Consider the following 13,395-nt stretch of genomic DNA (forward strand, 5'->3'; position numbering starts at 1 on the left):
CACCCTCAATTTGTCAACTGTCTGGAACTGCACCTTCCTCATTCACCACAGTGCTTAGATCTTAAGAGGGAGAAGAAAATTCAAGCATATAAAACGCTTGACTGCCTGCCTTATCAAGATGCTATGAAAATTTTCTGACAGTGCAGCTGATAATGGAAGCAAGACTAAAGAAAAATTAAGACACTTTTATAAGGATTTATCAAACTGGAAGAAGCGTTAGACGCTTTAAAATGATGCAAGATGTTTGAAATTTTGAGAAAAATAGAGGTAAGCTATAGGGAGATTTGGGTAATTACAGAATGTACCAGAGCCGAGATGGAATAATAAGAGTGGACGAATCAAGAACAAAGTGCTCAGATTAAAAAAGTTAAGACAGCAATGCAGTGTTTCCCCCTACTGTTCAATCTGTACATCAAAGAAGCAATGACTGAAATAAAGTTTCAGGGTTGGAATTAAAATCCAAGGTGAAAGGATATTAATGATGGCTTTGCTATCTTGAGTAAAGTGAAGAAGTTACATGACACACTGAATGGAATGAACAATCTAATGAGTACAGAATATGAATTGAGAGTAAATCGAAGAAAGATGAAAGTAATGAAGTAGCAGAAAGGAGAAAAGTGAGGAACTTAACATCAGGATTGATGGTCAGGAAGTAACAGAAGCTAAGGAATTCTGCTACCTAGGCAGCAAATAAGCAGTGACGGACAGAGCAAGGAGGACATCAAAAGCAGACTAGCACTGCCAAAAATGGCATTCCTGGCCAAGAGAAGTCTACTAGTATCAAACATAGGCTTTAATTTGTGAGAATGTACATTTGGAGCACACATTGTATGACAGTGAAACAAGGACTGTGGGTAAACTGGAAAAGAAGATAGTTGAAGCATTGAGATGTGGTGCTACAGGCGAATGTTGAAAATTAGGTAAACTGATAAGGTAAGGAATGGGGAGGTTCTGCGTAGAAATAGAGGGGATAGGAATATGTGGAAAACATTACAAGAAGAGGGGACAGGATGATGGGACATCTGTTAAGACATCAGGGAATGACTTCCATGTTACTAGAGGGAGCTGTAGAGGGCAAAAACTATAGAGGAAGACAGATTGGAATATATCCAACAAATAATTGAGGATGAACCTGCCATCCTTCCATCCTGCTCTGAGATGAAGTAGTTGGCACAGGAGAGGAATTCGTGGCAGGCTGCATCAAACCAGTTGGAAGACTAATGACTGGAGAGAGGAAAAAAAAAAAAGAAAGAAAGAAAGAAAAGAAAAAAAGTTTTCAAGACTGATATGGTCTCAGATTTTGCAACTGTTGCCTCAGTCCAGCTGACAAGGTCTTGCATGACACCTCCTGGCACTGGTCATATTCCAGGGCTTGCCCCACAGTTGGGAGAGAAACATCAGCTCCCAAGCCTCCTACCCGTGTAGCACTGGTGGTTCTCGCACCATTGGCGCGGCCAGAGATGCCTAGTCATTCTCGGACTCTGTCGTCATCAGGAATGAGGACACCATTCAAGGTGCCCTCAAGACGAGGACCAGTAGCCACAGGCTTTAGGCCGAAGAAAAGCACAACCCTCTTTGCTTCTGGAAGGTAAAATGGGAAATCTTCACAGAAATTGAAGTCTCTCAAGGATAAGAAGGATAAGCAGGAAGATAAACTACTTTCTGAGGCTTCAGATTTTCTGCTCCCCACCCTTGCAAAGGTCAAGCCTCTGCACCTTGATGACAGATCTCCAAACAGGCAGACTTCAGCCTGGTAGCGAAGGAATCACACCCATTTTTTCCATCCACCACTTTCTCAGGCCTGACTCCAATGCTTCTTCAATGGAACTGTGATGTGCTCTCGTCAACTGAACAAATTTCGTCATTTACTAGCTACTTATTTTGTTATTGGCGTAGCACTTCAGGAAATGCGGTTTATGGCAACTCTTTCTCTCCTCTGAGAAACTACAAACCCTGTTGTATTAATCATGTTAATTTTGGGAGTGCATCTGGTGGGGTTTGTACCCTCATATTCTGATATTTTCAGTGAGCAGGTGCCCCTTTACCACAGAACTAAAGGTTTTGGCTGTTAGTGTGTATCAGTTTGGATGACAATCTATAATGTTTACCTACCATCAGATGGACCTTTCCATTATCACGAGCTGTTAGTTAGTGGAACAGCTACCTCCTCCTATTCATCTTACTGGGGGACTTAAATGCCCGTAATTCCCTGTGGGGCAGTGACAATTTCTCACAGAGGCTGGGTACTAGAACACCTCCTTCAGAAATTGGACATCTGCCTACTCAGCACTGGAGCTACAACACATTTCAGTGCAGCCCACATAACATACTGGACTATTGATCTCGCAGTTTGCAACCTGAGTACTTTACCCCTGATTCAGTGGCAAGTCTATGGTGATCCTATTGACAGTGAAAGTTTTCATATTGTTTTCTCCCTCTCAGTTTGCAGACATAAAGAACATGCACCGTGTTGATTGCTTTGGAAAGGTGAGTGGTAGGCTTCTCCTCTACAGCCACTTTTGCAGCTAGCCATGTGACGGGTATCAATAGATTGGTGCAGGATACTATCAGTCACGCTGCTGCAGCAACACTGCCCTACGTCTGGATCATTCCAGTGACCGCTGGTGCCACAGTGATCTGAAGATAAAGCCAGAGCTATCAGGGAATGCCAAAGGGTGCTTCAGTGGTGCAAGTGCCATGGATAATTTAATACCATTCGAGTGACTCTGGGCAAAAGTGCGGATTTAATCAAGAAAAGAAGGGAGTGATGTTGGGAGCAACATGTATCATCTGTGTGAGCTCTCATCCCATCGTCTCAAGTATGCACCAAACTCCACCACATTTGTGCCCATCCACCACCCACAGTGTTTCCTGGCGTCGTCATTAATAGTAACATCTGCACTGATTCTGTGGTAGTTGTCAAATGTTTTGCAGTGCACTTAGCTGAAGTGTCCACTAGCAGTAATTACCATCTTCATTTCCTGACACAGAAACACCTAACTGAGTGCCGCCTGACATACTTCGAAGCACATGGGTCTGTCGTATTGCATCCCTGTTAGTGAATGGGAGTTCCGTAGTGCTTCTGTGGCATGTGAAGGTATGTCCCATGGACCCAACAAAATCCACAATCAAATGGATTGCATTTGGCAGGAAGGAGAATTTCCCCCTCACTGGCGAGAAGGTAGTATTACTCCTGTCCTGAAATTGGGAAAGGACCCACAATAGCTATTTGAACACATGGTCAATCGCCATCTTTGCTGTTGCCTTGGAGATGTAGATCATATATTAAGATTCCAAAGTGAGTTTTGGGCTTTCCGGTCCACCGCAGCTCTCGATTTCTCTGTTCTTTGACTTACAAAAGGCGTACAATACCATGTGGTGATGTCATGTACTACTTACACTGCATATAGCGGGTTTCTGGGTCAGTTTATCCATTTTTATCTAGTTTCCTATATCTCAGACTTTTTCATGTCCAGATACATTCAGTTCTCAGTAACCCAAATACATACTGGAAACTGGAATCCCTCAGGGATGGGCTCTAAATGTAATGCTGTTTGCTATTGCCATTGATGGCATCATAAACGCAGTGGTCCCCACAATCTCTGCATCGCTGTGTGTGGATGATCTTTACCTGTACTATGCGTGCCCACTGCTGATCGCCAACTTCTAGGGGTTGTCCGGAGAGTACATGATTGGGTCCTGAATCGTACCTACCAATTTGCTCCTGTAAAATTATGAGTTGTGCATCTTTGCTAACTCTGGACTGTGCACCTGCACCCAAAATTTATCTTGGTGACGAGTTACTTGAAGTCATTTGTAACATGTCAATTCTTACGTATTTTATTTGACAACAAGCTAACTTGGATGCCACGTGTGTGCTGGCTCAATATAACCGGCATGAAGAAGCTAAATGCTCCCCACCTTCTTAGTAACTCCTCATGGGGCACGGGCCGCATACTACTTCTTAGATTTTAGAGTGCTGACTTTATAATGTGTGGACTTTGAATGTGTTGCCTATGGATCGGCAGCACCGACCATACTGAACTTGGAACCAGTTCGTCACACTGGTTGCAGTTGGCAGTGGAGCCCTTCCGTCTGAGCACAGTTGACAGGCAGCCTCCTGGTGGCAGACAGTGTCCCAATGCTGCGGGTTAGATGACAGCAGCTTCTGGCTGATTACACATCACAATCTATCAGATGCCTACTTACATATGTCTTTCAACACTGTTCCATAACCAGCAGCTCAGACTGTTTGTGCAGTGCCTAAAATTGGGTGGACCAGCTGTGATCAGACTCAATACTCTAGTGAAGGGCCACCAACAGCCTCCTTTAGCATGTGTTCCCAGGCTCCCTCTCGACACCATCCGTGGTCTGTAGCCTGTGCTACGATACAGTTGGGCGTTTTTTGTAACCCAAAGGAGGACACTGATCCTATCCTATCCTCAGACACGTGTTTCGTTTGATCCTCCACAGTTATTCTAATTCAGTACGCGTCTACATGGATAGATTGAAAATCAATGACGGGTTGGTTATACTTTTGCACGTGCAAGGGGACATGAGAAGCACTCTCTGCCAGGTGCCTGCAGTCTCCTGTACATCAGATCAAATGATTTGAAAATTGTACGTAATGAGATGAATATATCACATATACACTGCAGAGTTGGTTGCCATTTTTCAGGCTTTGCGGTATGTCAAGTCCCTGGCCACGACAAACTTTGATATTTAGCAGTTCCTGAAGTTGCTTAAAAGGCATATCCCTGTATTATCCTCCCAAAAATGTTGCCGACATCCAGGACCTATTGGCTGAGCTCTTCAGCTCAGCTCTGGAAAGTCAGTGATCTTCATCTGGACATTAAGCCACATAGTTATTGCAGGAAGTGAACTTGCCTATTGTCTAGCCCAAGATGCAGCTATGTGAGGTGATAATGATGATGGAATACTGGCCACAGACAAGAGTACAACTTTGATGCGATATTTCGAGGCTCTGGCAGTCTGATATGACCCAAAACAAGTTAAGGGTGATTAAGGGGTACAGATGAGGAGACAACCACTACAAAAGTGTTGTATTTCCTGAGAGAGAGAGAGAGAGAGAGAGAGAGAGAGAGAGAGAGAGAGAGAGAGAGAGAGAGAGAGAGAGAGAGGGGGGGGGGGATTTTGCACTAAATATTCCCCAACTTTGTGTTGGGGGTGGTTGTAGGGGGCAGAGCCTGCCCCTCCCATGTGGGTGCAGGTTACTTTCTTCCCTCCTCACCTTGTTGCGCCTTTAGACCCTCTTGTACTCAGTGCTGCTGTGTCATCTGTCTTCTTTTACCTGTCAAACAATGGGAAATCCAGGATGGAATGTAACAATATTATAAAACATAGTTTTGCTCTGTATCACTGCACATGCTAAGGACACTTGCTGGTGACTCCTTGACTATGAATGGGCTGCTTGCCCCCTTGCACTGCCTCCTATTTGTTCAGAAACCTGACACCAGGCCTGTAAACATGCAACTTTCCCCATAGAACATCTTCATGCCTTCCCCTCAGTCTGCACGATATACTAAAAGTGGGACATTTTCTTGTAAAGGAGTTAAATTTTGATCATGTATTGGAACATGATAGTGTCATAGTTATCCTTTTTCATTATTAACCTCAACTCTGAGTAAGTTATCTTCAATAATGTAGTATTGATTACTTATGAAAGTTTAATAGCCCTTTCAAACAGATGTATTTTTGTAATTATTTCAACATCTTGGGAAATTTATTATACAGTTTCATTCCCTGACAGAAAATGCTGTTTAGAGTATTATGATTTTCATTGGTAAATTTAAGTCCAACCTTGCTTTTGTTCCGTAATTATGTATAAAACTATTAGTGAAACATTTAGTAGCATTTTCATTGATTTGCCCAACAGATTGGTAGACGTGCTCACTCACTGCCGTAATGTGGTAGACGTGCTCACTCACTGCCGTAATGATACCAAGTTTTTTAAATAATTATTCACAGTGAGCCCGACTACTGCTTACAGCTCTCGCTCTTATTGCCCCTTTCCCACAGTTTAAAAATTGTCCCTGTTTTTGTCGCGTATCCCTAAAAAAAGAATCCCATAATGGAGAATGTAGTATATGTAGAAATAGTATGACACTACAAGGCATTGGCCTTTACAGACTGATGATAGAACTCTTAAAAACATAATAAGCTGACGACATCCTTTTTGCAAGTATCTTCGTGTTCATTTACTGTTAACTGACCATCAATATTCAGCCCTTATGTAATGTACAGATGTATCATCTATGCTTAATTTTTGGGGGGGTTCCACAGCATCAACATGTTTTGAGAATGAAAACATGGTGTAGGTAGGCTGTACTCTTTTTATTACCTATGTTATTGGCCACCATGACCTTTGGTCATTTTCAATCACATATCCTAAGCTTCCAGCTTCATTTTACATTATAATGGATCACTGGTACATGTGGACTGGAATACATGTATCCCACTCCACATGTACCATCCAATTATTATAATGTAAAATGTATTGGAAGCTTGAAAATGACCAGAGGCTGAAATTGGCCAATCTCATAGATAATAAAAAGAATATAGCTCACGTGGCTCAAAAAATGCTTAATACCACAGCTGTGTCCCCTACACTGAAGTGCACCCTATTTTCTTAATGTCCAACATTAGTTTATTACATTCTGCCCTGTCGTGAACATCATAGTCACTCATAAGACACAGTAACTCCATTAGACAAAGAAAATCAAACCCTCAAGGATGTTCACATGGATTCGTTTATAGATTTGGCCTTCAAAAGTGGTACTGCCCTGGGTACTTGGAAGACATTATCCTATGCCAACTTATTTATGGACCATCTGGAGGAATCGTCTGTATGTAGTCAACACCTGGATTGGATTCATTTATGACATTTCCATGGTTGGACTCTTGGCAGGGACAACCATACCTCCTTCTTCCATAACCTTAACACCTACTCCCAAATGCACTTCACCTGGTCCTTATCAACCCACTGACCCGTCTCCCTAGCTGATGATCGCCACCTCTAAGGTGGTTCGATAAATATGTCCATTCATACAAAGTGCACTAACCACCAACAGTACCTGCACTTTGACAGTTGACACCTGTTCCATGTCGGAATCTCTCTTCCCCACAGCCTCACCATGTGTGGATGCCGGGTCTACAGTGGACAGCAGAAGTTGTCAAAATATATTGCTAACCTTACTAGAGCCTTTACTGACTGTCAATATCCTATCCAGCTCATCCACAAACAGATATCCCATGGCATCTCCTCCAATGACACAAGTAACCATGTTAACCCTCCACCAACCAGCACTAAACACCCTGTGCCTCCCTGGTCTTGAAAAGCCAAATCACATACTTCATCAGGGCTTTGACTACCTCTCATCATGCCCTGAGGTAAGGTATATCGACCCACATAATCCAGAGTAGTGTCCTATCAAGTAACTAACTGTCCACTCACACGAATGGCCACGGCCAAACTGAGGCGGACTACAAATTTTACTATCCAGTTGACAAATATGTTGTGCACCGCTCCTTCCACATGAGCTTGTACACTGCATTTTCTTGCCATTCCGCCTTCCCCCCCCCCCCCCCCCCCCTGCCATCACCGATGTGCACACTCTCTCTCTCTCTCTCTCTCTCTCTCTCTCTCTCTCTCTCTCTCTCTCTCTCTCTCTCGCCTGTCCCTTTTTCCCCCCAACCCTGTCCATTATTCTCACCCCTCTGTCTGCTTGCCCCCCCCCCCCCCCCCCCACACACACACACACACACACACACACACACACACACACACACACACACACGCGCCCATCCTACTGAAATCCATTTGCCTTGTTGTGTAGCTGCTGAGTCATCTTGCGAAAGACTTGTCTCTCACTATCCTACTACCCCTTCCTTGCTCATGCATTCTCCCCCCCCCCCCCCCACACACAACCCTCTACCCCCCCCCCCCCCCCCCCCCCCATTTACCCAGGCAACAGCTTTCAATAATTGATATTGAATGATTAGTTTCGCCACCACTGTGAGTGTGGAAAGTTTAGATGTCTGTGTGGTTGTGTGCTTGAATGCATATTTTCTTGTAGGTATTACAAAAAATATGTTGAAAGGGTAGAGTTTTTGCAAGAATGACAAACTGCAACATCACCATTCCTTGAAATTACCAGTAATCTGTTATTAGGGAATGACTTAAATTTAATTCATATAATTAATTCATATAATCCTTCTAATACAATGGTTCATCATATTTGGCTTCATTGTTATTGTTACTGCATCCTTGAAGAGATTCTGTGTGATATGTTTTTGGTTCATCTTGAGAGTTGTCTGTATACTTGAGTAGTTTCTTTACTACTTTAGCCTTCTTACAACCGACATTGTTTTCCAATCTTATTGATTGAGCACTGGCCGTTTTGTGAATTTGACTGTCTCAAGTGTTGTGGTTCTAGAATATTGATAGTGTGTGGGAACCATATCAGATCGTACTAACAGGGGACATTGAACGTATACAGAGAAGACAGCACAAAGGGTCACAGATTTGTTTGATCCTTGGGAGAGTATGACAGAGATACTGAAGGAACTGAACTGGAAGACTCTTGAAGATAGTCGTAAACTATCCTAGAAAGTCTATTAGCAAAGTTTAAAGAACCAGCTTTAAGCGATTAATCTGGGAAGGAATATACAACACCACCCTACATATCGCTCGCATAGGGACCGTGAGGATGAGATTAGAATAATCACTCCACACACGGAGGCATTCAAACACTCATTCTTCCCATGCTCCATATGAAAATGGAACAGGAAGAAACCCTAATAACAAGTACAATGAGATGTACCCTCTGCCATGTATCTCACGGTGATTTGCAGAGTGTTGATGTAGCTGTAGATGGTACTGTGATAATCTCTAGTATTTAAACTACTACGAATACCCTTTAAGGAGGCATATAACTGTGGCCCACACCGTTGGAAAATAATGCGGTTTTTTGTGAAAACTTTAGATATTTTTGAAATCAAAAGAGCATCACTATCACCACTGAATTTTTGTTTTGTGGACCTTATGAGGCTGAGAAAATTCTTAATATCAGTTCTCAATTCTTCACCACCTAGTGTTTCTTCTCTAAATTTATTAATGCTATACAGCAGAAGCAATTTGATTAGCTCCACATGACATTTGTTTTGAATTTCATCATTTGAAGATGTAATTTCAGATCACCAAATTAAAAAGGTGGCATATTAATATTAAGATATACTTTACGTATACTAGTATGTTTATTGCTATATGTATGAAAATGATCTACCACAGAAATGCTGAGCAAATAACAAGCAATCCTTTATATAACTTCTGTGTAATTCATACAAAATTTAAATCTTGGGGCATTGGATGTTGTCTGATTCACCTATTCAGTTATATAAAAATGAAAATTATAGAATCTTACACCCTGTTAGATAAATTTCTGCAGCCACCCAATGTTCACAGCTACAGTGTGTGCCAAAAGAGGTAGAAATCTATGAACATTGTATTATTGATTTAATTCTTGGAAAAAAATAGTATCACCCTTAGCAGCTTATTATAAGTAATGGACATTTGTTTAGTTTGTATTATAGTTATTATAACTGAATAAACTTCAGGAGGCTCTAAGTAAATCAAGAGGTTTTCTGTTTTGCTCACAGTGAATCTTCCACCACACTCTGTTACGGGCAAGTAATTAAGCTTGTATAAACACAAACAGCATTTTATTACTTACTGTTAGAGAAATAGCTGAAGTTTTATTCATCACAGGAGTCCATTATCGTCAGTAATGAAGCCAGTCAAAGAAATCAGTTGTTGAAGTTTTAAAGTAGTTCTGTTGCTTATAGGGTTTCTAAAGTTAGTGGTAATAACAATAAAAACTATTTCAGGCTGGCAGAAACTTCCCACAAGAAACACCAGTGAAACACTTAAAACGACTGATGGGAGTTCATCCAGATTCCTACCTCTTCCAACCACCTGTTCAGAGACATGCAGTAGAGGACTTGGAAATTCCAGAGGAATTTGATTCCCGTGAGAAATGGTCCTTCTGCCCTACAATAAAGGAGATTCGGGATCAAGGATCCTGTGGTTCCTGTTGGGTAAGTTCAGAATAAAATTTCTTTTTTTCCAGGCAACATTTTGTTTTTTTATGTTGTAAAGAACATTTTTAATTTTGGTGTCTACAAAAGGTGTCAAATTTTCACAGTATTGCTGCTATATACACAGTGAGGAGGAGAGGCGTTACTTGAAGTAGATTGTATTCAGTTTAATTTTGTCAGATTGCTACTGCCTGTCCAAGATTCATTTCCATTTTACCTTTCAGTATATGAACATAAAATGTTTCTTCACATTATGAACCAACAATTTTAACGCATATAGAAAAGCATTTTGTAAACTATAATCATAATGGAATTGTAAACATAGTCATCACAATCTAATCCATCTTATTAGTGTGCACTATAATTAATGTATTAAATGGGCGTGATGTGTGTCTCTAGGTCCAGAGACCTCCATTATCATAGTCTGTAATTCAGTATTGTACCACTGAAAGGAGGAACTGTGTATGCTTTTTCTTTTTATGTTCCTTACCCCTTTGTTTTCATGGCATTATAAATTATAAATGAATTGAAAATTCCACTGTTTATTAGATAGAGGATGACTTTTTGTCTGTTTAATCAAAGCTACTGATCTGCATCATTAGCTCCTTTCATGTGGGCAATGTATTGATTTACACACTGGCTTCAATATATCCTCTGGTTTTTCTATTTTTCTTTATTTGAGACATAAGTATTGAGAATTGTTATGTCTGATGTCCTGCTTGTCTTTCCTTAAGAGGATGGTTACCTTTCCTACAGAAAACTCAGCTCTGGGCTTTCTTCTTTCTTGATGCTTTGCATTTCAGAATTTGTGGTAAATCTTTGTCCATTCTAATAGTACCACAGATTCTGATTGTCTTTCAGTAGTAATTATGCAGTAGAGGAACTGTTATAACAATGATCCTGATGTATATGGTGCCACATACCAAGATATTTGCCAAGAATGGAGAGAACAGATTCTTCAGATTTCTTCCCTTCACCAGTACAAATATCCATATTGCAGATATAACCTATAGCATTCTCGCACACCATCCTAACAAGTAACTCATACTGCATAATTTTTGCGGGTCCTCTCTATGGATTGTCCTCTCATTGAAAGACAACTGTTGCTTTGGTTTGTAAAGTATCCTGAATTTATTGAAGAGATAATCCAGCACAGGGTGCACTTTGAAGAGTTTTCCAGAGCTATTGTTCAATTTTGTGTTGTCATTAAAGTGCCAGAATGTCCAAATCTGTTGAAAATTATTACAATTCAAACTAAAAATAATCTTTCCATCTATTTCTTTTCCCTTATTTGTCCCATCAGAGGAATTAGCCCAAGGAATTTCTTCATCTCTCTTTGTGTAACAGGAGACCACCTGAATGGTTTAGGTGACATTTTCCATTTCACAGGCTTTATCATGGAAGGTGTAAAACTCCCTGTGAAACCATTTCTTAGATGTCATTACCAAACATCAGGCTAATCACAGAAGTTACAGACTCACATTGCATTGAAAATTTAATGGCCCCAGGATGATCTTCAAATAGTAGAATGTATGGTTGATTGTTACTTTCACAGAAGTACGTTTTATCATTTCACAAACTGAATCATTCACACAAACAGAAGCACCTTCATACTTATTTTCAGAATCACTTAACAGTGCCACCTTACGGTTCTTTGAGTCTAAAAACGTCACTGTCATTGTCCCCAGAACCGTACATACATTCCATCACACAGTCTTCGTTCTCACTAGGAACATTTAGTTACTCATCAGAAAAAAACATCTGAAAGTATTTCAAAATTGTCCATTTCCCTTTGTTTTCTGAATAGGGCCATCTCTAGAAGCAGGATGATCTTAAATGTGATTATCGTAATATAATTTGCTTTCTAACACTGGATAAGCATGCCACAGTGCATCAAGCATGCCACAGTGCATCAAGTAAGTGCTTCATAAAAGGTGACCGATTCAACCATTCAGAACCATTTTCCCCTCTATGGGTTAAAAATCTTCTTGCCACCAAAGTCTTTTTGTTTACAACCAAACACAGGGCACCAGTGCAATGCTGCCAACGACTGTTAAATGTACTCTTTTTTTTTCCCATGTGAAGCAACTGACACACAGTCTTCACTAAAGCAATTTATTTGTTTATTTTAGGCATTTGGTGCAGTGGAAGCAATGTCAGACAGAGTTTGCATTCATTCAAAAGGTGAAAAGAATTTCCACTTCTCAGCAGAAGATCTTGTATCTTGTTGTCACTCTTGCGGGTTTGGTTGCAACGGAGGTTTTCCAGGAGCTGCATGGGCATACTGGAAACGTAAAGGCATTGTCAGTGGTGGAGCTTACAATTCATCACAGGTAAGCAAAAATTTATATTTTATTGCTTGTGTGGGAGGCATTTTAACTACATAAATTTCATGGCCTTTATTAAACATATTTTGTGTATGGTATTCTCACTTTAATATGTAAGTTCACAGAAATATTTGCAATCTGTTGCTAATTGTAGCTTCATAACTGTTGCATCATAAAAGTACTTTTGTTGTAATTGCCTTTTGCAGCTAGAGAGAAATTTGAATGTTGGCAATATTTCAGATTTGTTTGAAAACAGCATGTGTGAATTGTCATATCGTACCATTTGTGAAAAGTTACATGAATTAGTTTCAATTCAAGGCAGGGGCAATATAGTAGTTATTGTATTAACTATGTTACACTGTGAAGAACAGTGATATAATTACGTTGTGAACTTTTTGTGGGCAGTTTTCGTAGTGCTCGGTGACTAGTTGCTATTTATCATAAATTTATACTACTAAGTGCCTATCCCAGAACCTGGTTGCCTATGTCTGTTGATGCCACAACCCCCCAACCAGTGGCAGCAGGTGACCTAGAGGCATAACCTGTCTCCTTGGTCCATTCATGCCTACACTGTACTTCACAACATTATTCCCCAGTGAAATAATAGCCGTTTTTTTTCAGCACCTGGCTGAGCTACAACATCTTTTAAGCTCATCTGCCTTCTGCATTGCCCTTCAGGAGACTGGGTTTCCAGCAATGCAGACCTCAACCCTTTGTGGATGATATAAGAATTGTGCTGCCTATGATTGGGACGTCAGGCAGAATTCGCACATGTGTTTGGCATTTTGTATGGTGAATTTATGCCTCTTAATACGCTCTTGGAGACTCGCTGTTAGGATAAAGGCATTTCAGGAGATTACCATCTACGATGTTTGCCTCCCTCTCAGTGGTGAAGTGTCTCAGAACAAACTGTTTGCATTGGTTTCTTAGCTCCCCCCATCTTTCTTGGGGG

The 13,395-nt window shown here is 40.8% G+C and overlaps 2 protein-coding genes across 2 annotated transcripts in view; one reads left to right on the forward strand and one right to left on the reverse strand.

Moving 5' to 3' along the window:
- LOC126470560 (PAS domain-containing serine/threonine-protein kinase) overlaps window positions 1-13,395 on the reverse strand; it is a 426,440-nt gene that overhangs the window by 390,849 nt on the left and 22,196 nt on the right. The window lies entirely within an intron of this gene.
- The window catches only part of LOC126470583 (cathepsin B), a 49,626-nt gene that overhangs the window by 23,151 nt on the left and 13,080 nt on the right, over window positions 1-13,395 (forward strand). The window contains exons 2-3 of the mRNA XM_050098543.1: window positions 9,907-10,116; window positions 12,249-12,449. Of these exons, the coding sequence (XP_049954500.1) occupies window positions 9,907-10,116; window positions 12,249-12,449 (411 nt within the window). The remainder of the gene's footprint in view (window positions 1-9,906; window positions 10,117-12,248; window positions 12,450-13,395) is intronic.

The sequence above is a fragment of the Schistocerca serialis genome, chromosome 1, assembly GCF_023864345.2.
Source record: "Schistocerca serialis cubense isolate TAMUIC-IGC-003099 chromosome 1, iqSchSeri2.2, whole genome shotgun sequence".
Lineage (NCBI taxonomy): Eukaryota > Metazoa > Arthropoda > Insecta > Orthoptera > Acrididae > Schistocerca > Schistocerca serialis.